The sequence below is a fragment of the Rattus rattus genome, chromosome 2, assembly GCF_011064425.1.
Source record: "Rattus rattus isolate New Zealand chromosome 2, Rrattus_CSIRO_v1, whole genome shotgun sequence".
NCBI classification, from domain to species: Eukaryota; Metazoa; Chordata; class Mammalia; order Rodentia; family Muridae; genus Rattus; species Rattus rattus.
The window spans coordinates 101,816,554-101,832,791 of NC_046155.1; the positions used below are offsets into that span (position 1 = coordinate 101,816,554).

General features: G+C 41.1%; 3 protein-coding genes across 3 annotated transcripts; all 3 read left to right on the plus strand.

Annotated features, from left to right (window-relative positions):
• Nucleotides 1–261: 261 nt before the first annotated feature.
• Nucleotides 262–1,548, plus strand: LOC116891797 (hemoglobin subunit beta-2). The gene is made up of 3 exons (XM_032893151.1): nucleotides 262–387; nucleotides 492–714; nucleotides 1,292–1,548. Exons 1-3 carry the CDS (start codon nucleotides 284–286, stop codon nucleotides 1,418–1,420), a joined length of 456 nt encoding a protein of 151 aa, XP_032749042.1. The 5' UTR covers nucleotides 262–283; the 3' UTR covers nucleotides 1,421–1,548.
• A 4,910-nt stretch (nucleotides 1,549–6,458) lies between these two features.
• LOC116891798 (hemoglobin subunit beta-2) lies at nucleotides 6,459–7,756 on the plus strand. Its single transcript, XM_032893152.1, has 3 exons — nucleotides 6,459–6,596; nucleotides 6,701–6,923; nucleotides 7,500–7,756. The coding sequence occupies exons 1-3, from the start codon at nucleotides 6,493–6,495 to the stop codon at nucleotides 7,626–7,628; spliced, it is 456 nt and encodes a 151-aa protein (XP_032749043.1). The 5' UTR covers nucleotides 6,459–6,492; the 3' UTR covers nucleotides 7,629–7,756.
• Nucleotides 7,757–13,125: 5,369 nt separating this feature from the next.
• On the plus strand, nucleotides 13,126–14,453 carry LOC116891799 (hemoglobin subunit beta-2). Its single transcript, XM_032893153.1, has 3 exons — nucleotides 13,126–13,287; nucleotides 13,392–13,614; nucleotides 14,191–14,453. The coding sequence occupies exons 1-3, from the start codon at nucleotides 13,184–13,186 to the stop codon at nucleotides 14,317–14,319; spliced, it is 456 nt and encodes a 151-aa protein (XP_032749044.1). The 5' UTR covers nucleotides 13,126–13,183; the 3' UTR covers nucleotides 14,320–14,453.
• The last annotated feature ends 1,785 nt before the right edge of the window (nucleotides 14,454–16,238 follow it).

A 16,238-nucleotide genomic window follows, 5' to 3' on the forward strand; every position in this document is an offset into this window, starting at 1 on the left:
AGATGTTTTAGAGACAGAGTTTGCTGCAAGGGTAAGAACACACACTATGCAGAGTGAGGACCTGGAACTCATATGCCTAAGCCTGTACCATAGCCACCCTGAGTAGGTATGGCTATCATCTCTGAAGCCTCACCCTGCAGAGGCACACCCTCACATTGGCCAATCTGCTCAAGCAGGACAGAGTGATGAGGAGGATCTGCATATAAAGCAGAACAGAACCAGTAGCTTCTTATAATTGCTTCTGACATAGTTGTATTGACTCGCAACCTCAGGAACAGACACCATGGTGCACCTAACTGATGCTGAGAAGGCTACTGTTAGTGGCCTGTGGGGAAAGGTGAACCCTGATAATGTTGGCGCTGAGGCCCTTGGCAGGTTGGTATCCAGGTTACAAGGTAGCTCCTAAGTAGAAGTTTGGTGCTTGGAGACAGAGGTCTGCATTCCAGCCGGCACTCACTTTTATTGTCTCCTGGCTATGTTTCCCTTTGTAGGCTGATGGTTGTCTACCCTTGGACCCAGAGGTACTTTGATAGCTTTGGGGACCTGTCCTCTGCCTCTGCTATCATGGGTAACCCCAAGGTGAAGGCCCATGGCAAGAAGGTTATAGATGCCTTCAATGATGGCCTGAAACACTTGGACAACCTCAAGGGCACCTTTGCTCATCTGAGTGAACTGCACTGTGACAAGCTGCATGTGGATCCTGAGAACTTCAGGGTGAGTCTGATGGGCTCCCCCCTGGGTGTCCTTCCTGTGGCTTTCCTGCTCACCTTCCTATCAGAAGGAAAGAGGAAGCAACTCTAGGGAGCAGTTTTAATGACGGTGTGTGGATATGCCCTGTGGAGTGTTGACAGGAGTCCAGTTATTTTATCCTCTCCTCACAATCACTTCTCCCTCTCACTCTGTTCTTCTATGTTGTCATTTCCTCTTTCTTTGGTAAACTGTTAATTTTCAGTTGCAGTTTTAAAGTACATCTTTTATGTACTTTCTCTTTTGTTTCAAGTGTTTCCTGCTACTTTACTCTGAGGACGTAAAGATAAATGATTCACTCATTCCACAGCTGTAAGGAATAGTAGAACAATAATTGGCTTTCAGGCTTAGATGATAGGGAAGAATATATTTTGCATATAAATTTTGTCTGCTAGAAGAATTCTTATCAAAATTGACCAGGAGAACTCAGTAGTCATTCTGCCTATCTTTTAAGATTATAACTGCAAACTCCATTTGAAATGGGCCTGCAGTGTCTGATATTGTTGTTCTACTTCATGTTGAAACATCTTCCCTCTTCCCACAGCTCCTGGGCAATATGATTGTGATTGTGCTGGGCCACCACCTGGGCAAGGAATTCACCCCCTGTGCACAGACTGCCTTCCAGAAGGTGGTAGCTGGAGTGGCCAGTGCCCTGGCTCACAAGTACCACTAAACCTCTTTTCCTGCTCTTGTCTTTGTGCAATGGTCAATTGTTCCCAAGAGAGCATCTGTCAGTTGTCAAAATGACAAAGACCTTTGAAAATCTGTCCTACTAATAAAAGGCATTTACTTTCACTGCAATGGTGTGTTAAATTAATTGTGTCTCATAGAAGGGTTCATGCTTAGGTTTCAAGATACAAAGTAGTGAGGGTTCAGTTCTGACCTTGGGGAAATAAATGATTTGTGCTTCATGATATATGCTGGGACAGTAAGCTGTAAGGCACAGCTCCTAATGCTCCCCTCTGAACACCTAAGAGAAAATTCAAGACATGGTTTCATTTACACACTAGATTTTGGTTACATTTTATGTAAATTACTTGTTTTCTCTAGTTTTCCTCATAAATGTTTCTTGTCTTTTCTCTTACCTACCCAGCACCTCACAGATTTCTAGCCAATAATTCTTCTTGCCTAAAATTACCACTTTTCTCTAAAGTTTTCCCTCCATGTTTACCTACCTACATTATTTTTCCTGAATCTGTTACCTTAGACATCTCCAATAGCAATAGAGGTAGGCTTAAAGAGAGAATAGAAGTGCTCTGTTTGTTACAACATGCCTCCACAGTCAATATTCACTATGAGTTTTCAAATGGTGCTTTCTCTGGGACCTTCACACATCACACCATGTTCTGGCCTGAGTTAGGAGTTAAGAATGAGAGAAATATAAGAAATGGCACCCTTCACAATAGTCACAAATAATGTAAAATACATCAGTGTGACTCTAACCAAGCAAGCGAAAGATTTGTATGACAAGAACTTCAAATCTCCAGAGAACCAAATAATTCTATTGAAAATGGGGTACATTTGCAACTAAGGAATATTGAATGACTGAGAAGCACCTAAAGAAAATGTTCAGCATCCTTATTCATCAGGGAAATGCAAATAAAAATAGCCCTGAGATTCACTCTTACACCAGTCAGAATGGCTAAGTTCAGAAACTCAGGAGACAGCAGATGCTGGTGGTTTGCAAGCTGGTACAACTCTGGAAATAAGTCTGGAGGTTCTTTAGAAAATTGGACATAATGCTACCTGAGGACCTGACTATATCACTCCTGGGCACACACTCAAAAGATGATCCAACATGTGACAAGGACACATGTTCCACTATGTTCATAACAGCCTTATTTATATTAGGCAGAAGCTGGAAAAAACTCAGATGTCCTTCAACAGAGGAACAGATACAGAGAGTATGGTACATTTATACAGTGGAATACTACTCAGCTATTGCAAATAATGACTACATGAAATTCTGAGGCAAATGGATGGAACTAGAAAGTATCCTCTTGAGTGAGGTAACCCAGTCAGAAAACAACACACTTGGTATGCACTCTCTTGGATATTAGCCTAAAAGCCTGGAATTCCCAAAAAATAATTACAGACTATATGAAGCTCAAGAAAAAGAAAGACCATAATGTGGATGCTTAAGTCCTTCTTAAAAGGGTGAACAAATAGTGATAAAAACTGCATGGTATTGGTACAGAGACAGACAGATAGACCAATGGAACAGAATTGAAGACCCAGAAATGAACCCACACACCTATGGGCACTTGATTTTTTGACAAAGGAGCCAAAACCATCCAATGGAAAAAAATAGCATTTTCAGCAAATGGTGCTGGTTCAACTGGAGGTCAACATGTAGAAGAATGCAGATCGATCCATGCTTATCACCCTGTACAAAGCTTAAGTCCAAGTGGATCAAGGACCTCCACATCAAACCAGATACACTCAAACTAATAGAAGAAAAACTAGGGAAGCATTTGGAACACATGGGCACTGGAAAAAATCTCCTGAACAAAACACCCATGGCTTATGCTCTAAGATCAAGAATCGACAAATGGGATCTCATAAAACTGCAAAGCTTCTGTAAGGCAAAGGACACTGTGGTTAGGACAAAACGGCAACCAACAGATTGGGAAAAGATCTTTACCAATCCTACAACAGATAGAGGGCTTATATCCAAAATATACAAAGAACTGAAGAAGTTAGACAGCAGGGAGGCAAATAACCCTATTAAAAAATGGGGTTCAGAGCTAAACAGAGAATTCACAGCTGAGGAATGCCGAATGGCTGAGAAACACCTAAAGAAATGTTCAACATCGTTAGTCATAAGGGAAATGCAAATCAAAACAACCCTGAGATTTCACCTCACACCAGTGAGAATGGCTAAGATCAAAAACTCAGGTGACAGCAAATGCTGGCGAGGATGTGGAGAAAGAGGAACACTCCTCCATTGTTGGTGGGGTTGCAGACTGGTACAACCATTCTGGAAATCAGTCTGGAGGTTTCTCAGAAAATTGGACATTGAACTGCCTGAGGATCCAGCTATACCTCTCTTGGGCATATACCCAAAAGATGCCCCAACATATACAAAAGACACGTGCTCCACTATGTTCATCGCAGCCTTATTTATAATAGCCAGAAGCTGGAAAGAACCCAGATGCCCTTCAACAGAGGAATGGATACAGAAAATGTGGTACATCTACACAATGGAATATTACTCAGCTATCAAAACCAATGACTTTATGAAATTTGTAGGCAAATGGTTGGAACTGGAAACTATCATCCTGAGTGAGCTAACCCAATCACAGAAAGACATACATGGTATGTACTCATTGATAAGTGGCTATTAGCCCAAATGCTTGAATTACCCTAGATGCCTAGAACAAATGAAACTCAAGACGGATGATCAAAATGTGAATGCAGATCGCTCCTGAGAGACACAGCCAGAATACAGCAAATACAGAGGCGTATGCCAGCAGGAAACCACTGAACTGAGAACAGGACCCCTGTTGAAGGAATCAGAGAAAGAACTGGAAGAGCTTGAAGGAACTCGAGACCCCATATGTACAGCAATGCCAACCAACCAGAGCTTCCAGGGACTAAGCCACTATCCAAAGACTATACATGGACTGACCCTGGACTCTGACCTCGTAGGGTTGCAATGAATATCCTAGTAAGAGCACCAGTGGAAGGGGAAGCCCTGGGTCCTGCTAAGACTGAACCCCTAGTGAACTAGACTGTTGGGGAGAGGGCAGCAATGGGGGAGGGTTGGGAGGGGAACACCCATAAGGAAGGGGAGGGGGAGGGGGATGTTTGCCCGGAAACGGAAAAAGGGAATAACACTCAAAATGTATATAATAAATACTCAAGTTAATAATAATAAAAAAAAAAAAAAAAAAAAGGGTGAACAAAATACCTAAAGGAGGAAATACAGGGACAAAGAGTGGAGCAGGAACTAAAAGAAAGGTCATCCTGTGACTGTCCTACCTGGAGATCCATCCCATATGCAGCCACCAAATCCAGCCACTATTGCTGATGCCAACAAGTGCTTGCTGACAGGAATCTGATATTGATTTCTCCTGAAAGGCTCTGCCAGAGTTTTATAGATGAGGACACTTGTAGCTAACCATCCAACTGAGCATGGGGACCCCATTGGAGGAGTTAGAGAAAGGTCTGAAGGAGCTGAAGGGGTTTTCAACCCCATAGGAAGAACAACAATATCAATTATTCAGAATCCCTCAGGACTAAACCACCAACAGAACAGTATATACATGGAGGGACCCATGCCTCCAGCTGCATATGCAGCAGAGGATGGTATTGTCTGGCATCAATAGGAGAAGCTCTTGGTCCTGTGAAGACTGGTTTTTCTTAGCATGAAAAGTTGAGGACATTTTATGTTAGAGTTTTGAGGATGGAGGTAAAATGAGACTGGGAGGGCATGAAGATGAAACTTGAATAATTTAACAGTAATGACAAATATAGAGAAGGAGCAAATGGGACTAGGTAAGGACTATCAAGCAAGAAAATGATTGTATGCAAACATAGTATACACATAGAAGCAGAATGAGTGACTGAATCAGTGAGGGTGAGGGAAGTGAGGAGAGAGAGAGAGAGAGAGAGAGAGAGAGAGAGAGAGAGAGAGAGAGAGAATATTCTTGAACATAGGAAAAACACAAGGAGAAAGTCATTCAAGCTCCTTGCTACTGGATTTCCTTGTCAGTAGGAAAACCTTTCTTCTTTCCCTCCCTCTTTCTTTCTCTCCTTCTATTTTCCCTTCCTTTCTCTCTCTCTCCTTTTCTTCACCCTTTCTCTTTCACAAAACTTTCCATTTAAGTGACAGGAAGTCCTTCTGATGTTCCAGACATCTGCAGATGATGACAGACAGAAAAACAGAGCTGGACCATTCAATCTTTCCTTCCAGATAATGGGTTCTGTGAAAATTACTACTAATCTTTGGGTACAGCTAGCTTCGAATTCATTTTTTTCTGCATTGAGAGTTCTTTGTTTCCATTTCTCCATCTCAAGAACTAAAAGAGAGAGAAATATCCAAGACATGATCAATTCAGCTGCATGCTACTTCCTCCAAATTACCTGATTAAATGAACAAATTATAGAAACAAGGAAACACATAAAACATACTTGAAATAAATGAATACATATTTATTTTCCTACCCAAAGATTTCTTCCAAAGACGAAGAAAACCAATAGAAGAATGATTATTTTGTCTTTTTCTTATGTTCTCTAATCTACATTAGTGGGGGGAGATCCTCTCATGCACTCAAACTAAAAACAAGAAAGAAACAACGCCCCCAAAAGCAAAACAAACAAAAAAATTCAGGCAAATTTTCTCATGTACAAAGGGTTTTAAATTTTCATTTTTATAGTAAACAATATCGAAGAGGTAATATCTAAGAGACAAATTATGTTATTAATGCAAAAATTCATAAATACAATATTTAAAGATGTTTTAGAGACAGAGTTTGCTGCAAGGGTAAGAACACACACTATTCAGAGTGAGGACCTGGAACTCATGTGCCTAAGCCTGTACCATAGCCACCCTGAGTAGGTATGGCTATCATCTCTGAAGCCTCACCCTGCAGAGGCACACCCTCACATTGGCCAATCTGCTCACACAGGACAGAGTTATCAGGAGGCAGAATTTGGCATATAAAGCAGAACAGAACCAGTCGCTTCTTATAATTGCTTCTGACATAGTTGTGTTGACTCGCAACCTCAGGAACAGACACCATGGTGCACCTAACTGATGCTGAGAAGGCTACTGTTAGTGGCCTGTGGGGAAAGGTGAACCCTGATAATGTTGGCGCTGAGGCCCTTGGCAGGTTGGTATCCAGGTTACAAGGTAGCTCCTAAGTAGAAGTTTGGTGCTTGGAGACAGAGGTCTGCATTCCAGCTGGCACTCACTTTTATTGTCTCCTGGCTATGTTTCCCTTTGTAGGCTGATGGTTGTCTACCCTTGGACCCAGAGGTACTTTGATAGCTTTGGGGACCTGTCCTCTGCCTCTGCTATCATGGGTAACCCCAAGGTGAAGGCCCATGGCAAGAAGGTGATAGACGCCTTCAATGATGGCCTGAAACACTTGGACAACCTCAAGGGCACCTTTGCTCATCTGAGTGAACTGCACTGTGACAAGCTGCATGTGGATCCTGAGAACTTCAGGGTGAGTCTGATGGGCTCCCCCTGGGTGTTCTTCCGGTGGCTTTCCTGCTCACCTTCCTATCAGAAGGAAAGAGGAAATCACTCTAGGGAGCACTTTTGATGATGATGTGTGGGTGTGCCCTGTGGAGTGTTGACAGGAGTCCAGTTATTTTATCCTCTACTCACAATCACTTTTCCCTCTCACTCTGTTCTTCTATGTTGTCATTTCCTCTTTCTTTGGTAAACTGTTAATTTTCAGTTGCAGTTTTAAAGTACATCTTTTATGTACTTTCTCTTTTGTTTCAAGTGTTTCCTGCTACTTTACTCTGAGGACGTAAAGATAAATGATTCACTCATTCCACAGCTGTAAGGAATAGTAGAACAATAATTGGCTTTCAGGCTTAGATGATAGGGAAGAATATATTTTGCATATAAATTTTGTCTGCTAGAAGAATTCTTATCAAAATTGACCAGGAGAACTCAGTAGTCATTCTGCCTATCTTTTAAGATTATAACTGCAAACTCCATTTGAAATGGGCCTGCAGTGTCTGATATTGTTGTTCTACTTCATGTTGAAACATCTTCCCTCTTCCCACAGCTCCTGGGCAATATGATTGTGATTGTGCTGGGCCACCACCTGGGCAAGGAATTCACCCCCTGTGCACAGACTGCCTTCCAGAAGGTGGTAGCTGGAGTGGCCAGTGCCCTGGCTCATAAGTACCACTAAACCTCTTTTCCTGCTCTTGTCTTTGTGCAATGGTCAATTGTTCCCAAGAGAGCATCTGTCAGTTGTCAAAATGACAAAGACCTTTGAAAATCTGTCCTACTAATAAAAGGCATTTACTTTCACTGCAATGGTGTGTTAAATTAATTGTGTCTCATAGAAGGGTTCATGCTTAGGTTTCAAGATACAAAGTAGTGAGGGTTCAGTTCTGACCTTGGGGAAATAAATGATTTGTGCTTCATGATATATGCTGGGACAGTAAGCTGTAAGGCACAGCTCCTAATGCTCCCCTCTGAACACCTAAGAAAAATTCAAGACATGGTTTCATTTACACACTAGATTTTGGTTACATTTTATGTAAATTACTTGTTTTCTCTAGTTTTCCTCATAAATGTTTCTTGTCTTTTCTCTTACCTACCCAGCACCTCACAGATTTCTAGCCAATAATTCTTCTTGCCTAAAATTACCACTTTTCTCTAAAGTTTTCCCTCCATGTTTACCTACCTACATTATTTTTCCTGAATCTGTTACCTTAGACATCTCCAATAGCAATAGAGGTAGGCTTAAAGAGAGAATAGAAGTGCTCTGTTTGTTACAACATGCCTCCACAGTCAATATTCACTATGAGTTTTCAAATGGTGCTTTCTCTGGGACCTTCACACATCACACCATGTTCTGGCCTGAGTTAGGAGTTAAGAATGAGAGAAATATAAGAAATGGCACCCTTCACAATAGTCACAAATAATGTAAAATACATCAGTGTGACTCTAACCAAGCAAGCGAAAGATTTGTATGACAAGAACTTCAAATCTCCAGAGAACCAAATAATTCTATTGAAAATGGGGTACATTTGCAACTAAGGAATATTGAATGACTGAGAAGCACCTAAAGAAAATGTTCAGCATCCTTATTCATCAGGGAAATGCAAATAAAAATAGCCCTGAGATTCACTCTTACACCAGTCAGAATGGCTAAGTTCAGAAACTCAGGAGACAGCAGATGCTGGTGGTTTGCAAGCTGGTACAACTCTGGAAATAAGTCTGGAGGTTCTTTAGAAAATTGGACATAATGCTACCTGAGGACCTGACTATATCACTCCTGGGCACACACTCAAAAGATGCTCCAACATGTAACAAGGACACATGTTCCACTATGTTCATAACAGCCTTATTTATATTAGGCAGAAGCTGGAAAGAACTCAGATGTCCTTCAACAGAGGAACAGATACAGAAAGTATGGTACATTTATACAGTGGAATACTACTCAGCTATTGCAAATAATGACTACATGAAATTCTGAGGCAAATGGATGGAACTAGAAAGTATCCTCTTGAGTGAGGTAACCCAGTCAGAAAACAACACACTTGGTATGCACTCACTGATAAGTGGATATTAGCCTAAAAGCCTGGAATTCCCAAAAAATAATTTAAAACCTGGAATTCCCAAAAAATAATTTAAAAGCCTGGAATTCCCAAAAAATAATTACAGACTATATGAAGCCCAAGAAAAAGAAAGACCATAATGTGGATGCTTAAGTCCTTCTTAAAAGGGTGAACAAAATACCTAAAGGAGGAAATACAGGGACAAAGAGTGGAGCAGGAACTAAAAGAAAGGTCATCCTGTGACTGTCCTACCTGGAGATCCATCCCATATGCAGCCACCAAATCCAGCCACTATTGCTGATGCCAACAAGTGCTTGCTGACAGGAATCTGTTATTGATTTCTCCTGGAAGGCTCTGCCAGAGTTTTATAGATGAGGACACTTGTAGCTAACCATCCAACTGAGCATGGGGACCCCATTGGAGGAGTTAGAGAAAGGTCTGAAGGAGCTGAAGGGGTTTTCAACCCCATAGGAAGAACAACAATATCAATTATTCAGAATCCCTCGGGACTAAACCACCAACAAAAGAGTATATACATGGAGGGACCCATGCCTTCAGCTGCATATGCAGCAGAGGATGGTAGTGTCTGGCATCAATAGGAGAAGCTCTTGATCCTGTGAAGACTGGTTTCCCCAGCATAGGAGAATGTTAGTGTATTAAGTTGGGAATGATTGGGTGGGAGTATCTTCCTAGAAGTAGGGGGAGGAGGGGAAAGGGAATAACATTTGAAATGTAAATACAGAAATTATTCAATAATAAATAAAAATAGTCAACAAATGAAATATTTAAGACCAGTTAAAGATGTTGATAACTGATATTATATTTTGTTTTTTGTAATTTTTTCATTGCTTACATTAACATTAAATGTTATAAAAATAATAATAAAAAAGACTAGAGAGAATAAGAAAACCTAGTTTTTAAGGCTCATTACTGGTGTCTTATGCAATATCCCTTAGATGAAAGCACTTATTTTTCTTAATAAATATATCTTCAATATCCAGGAATGGGCTGATGTCAAATTTCTTGTTAATAGAGTCAGACAACTTTTATTCTCATGGAGTTACTAGAATTAACACAATAGGTAATATACCCTCAATTTCTTTTTCTTTCTATAACCATCCAGGTTATGCTCAATTCTGGAAACAAAATATACGTTCCAAGTTTTCTTTACTCTACTCTCTGTTACAGTAAGATTTTGAGATGATTACATTAATACGTGACCTTTATTTACAGAACGATCTGTATAGGCACAGAATAAAATAACCCAAATATTATGAGATTGAGCCCTTGTCATAAGGCATAAAAATGCAACTCTACATGAACTAAAGACTTAGAGTAAAATGAGAAACTAGAAACCATAAAGAATAAAATGTAGGACCCATTAAAATAGTTCTGAGCCCAGGTATTTCATGTCCCTCTTGAATGCAGCATCCAGTGCTCTAAAATCTATATACCATTGTTCTCAAAGCAGTGTCTTCCATTTAAACTTTTTATAACTGTCCCATAATTCCTATAAGTAGGACTTTTGCCTAGCTAGAAGGGTAGGATGAGCAATCCCCTTTGCAGTAGGTAGAGCCCTTGCCTACTTTTTTCTTGGTTTGATGAACATTAGTAGTAGACACTGGTTCAAAGAGAGCTAGATGGTGGTGTACATCATTTCACAGTTGGACTCCTTGACTGAATCCTAATTATAATGTATTAGTTTCATTTTTCTCTGAAGCAGATGGAGCTGGTAGCTTTTCCCACATTGCTTCTAGGTCCTGGTGAAGTGGGGGTGGGTTCTAGTCCAGTAATACTCTCTGGATCTGTAAGAAGAACCAGAGGCCTGGTTGAATGTTACCCTCTGGATCAACTGGAGCTGGAGGTGTGGATGCAAATTCTCCCACACTCCTTTTCTAAGAAACAAAGACACTTTGCAGAATGTGTTTTTAAAAGTTATCTAGTAACTACACATCCAGTAGTACTGAGAGTTCCAAAAATTCACAGGCTTTCAGGACAGAGATAGAGCTACTCCAGAATCATTTCAGGAAGCATAATCTTACATTCCTGAGCAAGGAAAATCTTCCTAAAAATCAGGCATGAAGTAAGAACCAGAGGTAGTCAGTCTGGTCATCCAGGATAGAGCCTAACATGACTGACAGAAGCTTCTTAAAAAAGTCAATGAAATGATTCCTGATGACATTCTCATATACTCATAGATTGGTGCCCAGTTCAGTCATCATGAGAGTCATCATCCAACAACGGATAGGAGCAGATACAGAGCCACAGTCAAACACTAGGAAGAGCAACAGGATCCCCAAAGAAGAGGAAGAGGAAGAATTCTAGGAGGCAGAGGAGTTGAGGACTCGACCAGAACATGAATGACTAAACAAGTAAACAGGACTCATAGGGATAGGAAGAGAGAGAGAGAGAAAAACAGAGAGAGAGAGAGAGACAGAGAGAGAGAGAGAGAGAGAGAGACAGAGAGAGAGAGACAGAGAGAGACAGAGAGACAGAGAGACAGAGAGAAACAGAGACAGACAGATAGAGAGACAGAGATGGAGAGAGACAGAGAAGCAGAGACAGAGCAAGAGCTGAGCTAACCTACTGCTAAGAAGTGCTTGCTACTTCTCTTCATGGTTCAACACTTTCACATATCTCTCTCACACACATGAGTCATTCTCACCCTATGTCCCTCCCTCATCCTCTCATGCTGAAGCCTCCCTTCTGAGGTCCTCCTCCTCCTTTCATGTCTTCTCTTTGTGTGAACCTCAGAGCTTATTTAAGGCTTTGTGGGGTTTTTAACATCAGAAATTTAGCTTTTCGTAGCATGAAAAGTTGAGGACATTTTATGTTAGAGTTTTGAGGATGGAAGTAAAATGAGACTGGAAGGGCATGAAGATGAAACTTGAATAATTTAAGAGTAATGGCAAATATATAGAGAGAGCCAATTGGACTAGGTAAGGACTATCAAGCAAGAAAATGACTCTATGCAAACATAGTATACACATGGAAGCAGAATGAGTGACTGAATCAGTGAGGGTGAGGGAAGTGAGAAGAGAGAGAGAGAGAGAGAGAGAGAGAGAGAGAGAGAGAGAGAGAGAGAGAATCTTGAACACAGGAAAAACACAGGGAGAAAGTCATTCAAGCTCCTTGCTACTGGATTTCCTTGTCAGTAGGAAAACCTTTCTTCTTTCCCTCCCTCTTTCTTTGTCTCTTTCTATTTTCCCTTCTTTTCTCTCTCTCTCCTTTTCTTCACCCTTTCTCTTTCACGAAACTTTCCATTTAAGTGACAGGGAGTCCTTCTGATATTCCAGACATCTGCAGATGATGACAGAGAAAAACAGAGCTGGACCATTCAATCTTTCCTTCTAGATAATGGGTTCTGTGAAAATTACTACTAATCTTTGGGTACAGCTAGCTTTGAATTCATTTTTTTCTGCATTGAGAGTTCTTTGTTTCCGTTTCTCCATCTCAAGGTCTAAAAGAGAGAGAAATATCCAAGGCATGATCAATTCAGCTGCATGCTACTTCCTCCAAATTACCTGACTAAATGAACAACTTATAGAAACAAGGAAACACATAAAACATACTTGAAGTAAATGAATACATATTTATTTTCCTACCCAAAGATTTCTTCCAAAGATGGAGAAAACCAATAGAAGAATGATTATTTTGTCTTTTTCTTATGTTCTCTAATCTACATTAGTGGGGGGAGATCCTCTCATGCACTCAAACTAAAAACAAGAAAGAAACAACCCCCCCCAAAAGCAAAACAAAGAAAAAAATTCAGGCAAATTTTCTCATGTATAAATGGCTTTAAATTTTCATTTTTATAGTAAACAATATCGAAGAGGTAATATCTAAGAGACAAATTATGTTATTAATGCAAAAATTCATTAATACAAAATTTAAAGATGTTTTAGGGACAGAGTTTGCTGCAAGGGTAAGAACACACACTATTCAGAGTGAGGAACTGGAACTCATATGCCTAAGCCTGTACCATAGCCACCCTGAGTAGGTATGGCTATCATCTCTGAAGCCTCACCCTGCAGAGGCACACCCTCACATTGGCCAATCTGCTCACACAGGACAGAGTGATCAGGAGGATCTGCATATAAAGCAGAACAGAACCAGTAGCTTCTTATAATTGCTTCTGATACTGTTGTGTTGACTCGCAACCTCAGGAACAGACACCATGGTGCACCTAACTGATGCTGAGAAGGCTACTGTTAGTGGCCTGTGGGGAAAGGTGAACCCTGATAATGTTGGCGCTGAGGCCCTTGGCAGGTTGGTATCCAGGTTACAAGGTAGCTCCTAAGTAGAAGTTTGGTGCTTGGAGACAGAGGTCGGCTTTCCAGCAGGCACTAACTTTTATTGTCTCCTGGCTATGTTTCCCTTTGTAGGCTGATGGTTGTCTACCCTTGGACCCAGAGGTACTTTGATAGCTTTGGGGACCTGTCCTCTGCCTCTGCTATCATGGGTAACCCCAAGGTGAAGGCCCATGGCAAGAAGGTGATAGACGCCTTCAATGATGGCCTGAAACACTTGGACAACCTCAAGGGCACCTTTGCTCATCTGAGTGAACTGCACTGTGACAAGCTGCATGTGGATCCTGAGAACTTCAGGGTGAGTCTGATGGGCTCCCCCTGGGTGTTCTTCCTGTGGCTTTCCTGCTTACCTTCCTATCAGAAGGAAAGAGGAAATCACTCTAGGGAGCACTTTTGATGATGATGTGTGGGTGTGCCCTGTGGAGTGTTGACAGGAGTCCAGTTATTTTATCCTCTACTCACAATCACTTTTCCCTCTCACTCTGTTCTTCTATGTTGTCATTTCCTCTTTCTTTGGTAAACTGTTAATTTTCAGTTGCAGTTTTAAAGTACATCTTTTATGTACTTTCTCTTTTGTTTCAAGTGTTTCCTGCTACTTTACTCTGAGGACGTAAAGATAAATGATTCACTCATTCCACAGCTGTAAGGAATAGTAGAACAATAATTGGCTTTCAGGCTTAGATGGTAGGGAAGAATATATTTTGCATATAAATTTTGTCTGCTAGAAGAATTCTTATCAAAATTGACCAGGAGAACTCAGTAGTCATTCTGCCTATCTTTTAAGATTATAACTGCAAACTCCATTTGAAATGGGCCTGCAGTGTCTGATATTGTTGTTCTACTTCATGTTGAAACATCTTCCCTCTTCCCACAGCTCCTGGGCAATATGATTGTGATTGTGCTGGGCCACCACCTGGGCAAGGAATTCACCCCCTGTGCACAGACTGCCTTCCAGAAGGTGGTGGCTGGAGTGGCCAGTGCCCTGGCTCACAAGTACCACTAAGCCTCCTTTCTTGCTGTTGTCTATGCACAAAGGTTATGTGTCCCCCAGAGAACAACTGTCAACTGTGGGGGAAATGACGAAGGCCTTTGGGCATCTAGCTTCTGTCTAATAAATGATATTTACTTTCATCGCAATGGTGTGTTTTAATTACTTGTGTTTCTTGGAAGGATTAATGTGAAGCATTTATGATATAAAGCAGTTGGGACATGCTAGAGGGAGGGTGAAAGTCACGTCATTCTATTTCAATTAAAACTATTCAAGAACAAAATACCAAAGAAGTGAGAGTTCCAAAACAAGGTATTCAGTTGGACTTCGTGCTAATTGACTTCTGGTGCTTTGTGATAAGTGGTGAGACAGTAAGTGGCTACTCTGTGGACAACCTTCCCTGACACCCATTTCTTACCACTCAGAAAAGAAGTCAAATAAGGGTTTAATTTACAGCATAGATTTCCACTATGTTTTATAGTTTTTATATTGTTCTAATTTTTCTCACAGATGTCCCTATTTATTTCTCCCAGTACCTCAGAGACTTCAGTCTAATTTCTCCTGGCTCAAGTGTCTATTACTCTTAAAGCATATCTTCCTTGCTTGCTTTTCTATGAACATTTTTTCCTAACCTCTTTTATCTTAGAAAACCCCACTGTGTTACAAAGATATGCTTGAAGAGGAAACTCAGGAGCTCTTGAGCCCTTGTCCCCAGCCTCTCCCATCAATAATGATAATGAATCTTCACATACTCACAGCTTGCACTGGAAGGCAGGAGGCTTTAATAGGGGATAAACTCAGGGCTAGGGAGAATATGAGAAGAAACATTTTGTTCTTTGATAGTCTTTGCTGACTTAGGAAGTTTTCACTGGTTCACTGCAAACAGAAGTCCAATTTCCCTACTATGTCTGTGTTGAATATCCCCAAAGTGGATGGAAATTGGTCTCTCTCTGAACTGGTTTCTGGTGGTTTCTTTTTCTTTTCCTTTTTGTTTTTCTGGAGCTGGGGACCGAACCCAGAGCCTTGCGCTTGCTAGGCAAGCGCTCTACCACTGAGCCAAATCCCCAACCCCTGGTGGTTTCTTTTTTCTCCCAGTTTTGTAATTGTTTGTACTGCTCTTGGCAATACTTCATCTTTGCAGTTCCCCACTCTGTAAGCATTTAGTGCATGCTAAATTCTGGAGAGAGAATATGAGTTTCAAGTGTCCCTTATCCTGGACTACAAGGCAATGTTGTTAAAGTAATACATATGATACATGATGAATAATTAGAGACCAGTTATGAGATTACAAGATAAAGCCATCACAGCAAAATTAAATCGATCTGTTGCCTTAAACTCAAAAAAATGAAGCAAAGCTTTAAGATATAAAAGTGCAAAATAGCTAGACTAAAATGAAGGACACAGTTTATTAAGATTGGCTGTGAGCCAGGTTTGTAGTGCTTGCCTGTGATGCCAGCACTCAAGAACCCAAGGCACAACCATAATGGCAGCCTAGGATACATAGTGAGGGGTTTGTTTTAATAGACAACAGCAAAAGCCAGCTTTTTAAAAGAAAGATCTATCACCAAAAGCACAGACAAGGAGGACAAAAATGAACAAGTAAAATGGGGAATAATAAACTTTCTGCATGGGGGCTTGCAGCCCCATAAGAACAACAATACCAACCAATCAGAGCTTCCAGGGATTAAACCACTGCCTAAAGACTATACATGGACTGACCCATGGCTCCAGCTGCATATGTAGCAGAGGATGGCTTTGTTGGGCACCAATGGAAGGAGAAACCCTTGGTCCTGCCAAGGCTGGACCCACTCCCCCTCCCCATGTAGGGAATGTCAGGGCAGGGAGGAGGAAAGGGGGAACACCCTCACAGAAGAAGGGGGAGCAGGAGAGGACAGGGGGCTTGTGGACAGAAAAAACATTTGGAATGTAAATTA

What these genes read in the sequence shown, in the direction of transcription:
- LOC116891798 (XM_032893152.1), top strand. Translation starts at nt 6,493, where the DNA reads ATGGTGCACCTAACTGATGCTGAGAAGGCTACTGTTAGTGGCCTGTGG. An exon ending in CTTGGCAGGTTGGTATCCAG is followed by an intron (nt 6,597 to 6,700) that starts GTTACAAGGTAG and finishes TTCCCTTTGTAG; the next exon opens with GCTGATGGTTGTCTACCCTT. An exon ending in TGGATCCTGAGAACTTCAGG is followed by an intron (nt 6,924 to 7,499) that starts GTGAGTCTGATG and finishes CTCTTCCCACAG; the next exon opens with CTCCTGGGCAATATGATTGT.
- LOC116891799 (XM_032893153.1), top strand. Translation starts at nt 13,184, where the DNA reads ATGGTGCACCTAACTGATGCTGAGAAGGCTACTGTTAGTGGCCTGTGG. An exon ending in CTTGGCAGGTTGGTATCCAG is followed by an intron (nt 13,288 to 13,391) that starts GTTACAAGGTAG and finishes TTCCCTTTGTAG; the next exon opens with GCTGATGGTTGTCTACCCTT. An exon ending in TGGATCCTGAGAACTTCAGG is followed by an intron (nt 13,615 to 14,190) that starts GTGAGTCTGATG and finishes CTCTTCCCACAG; the next exon opens with CTCCTGGGCAATATGATTGT.
- LOC116891797 (XM_032893151.1), top strand. Translation starts at nt 284, where the DNA reads ATGGTGCACCTAACTGATGCTGAGAAGGCTACTGTTAGTGGCCTGTGG. An exon ending in CTTGGCAGGTTGGTATCCAG is followed by an intron (nt 388 to 491) that starts GTTACAAGGTAG and finishes TTCCCTTTGTAG; the next exon opens with GCTGATGGTTGTCTACCCTT. An exon ending in TGGATCCTGAGAACTTCAGG is followed by an intron (nt 715 to 1,291) that starts GTGAGTCTGATG and finishes CTCTTCCCACAG; the next exon opens with CTCCTGGGCAATATGATTGT.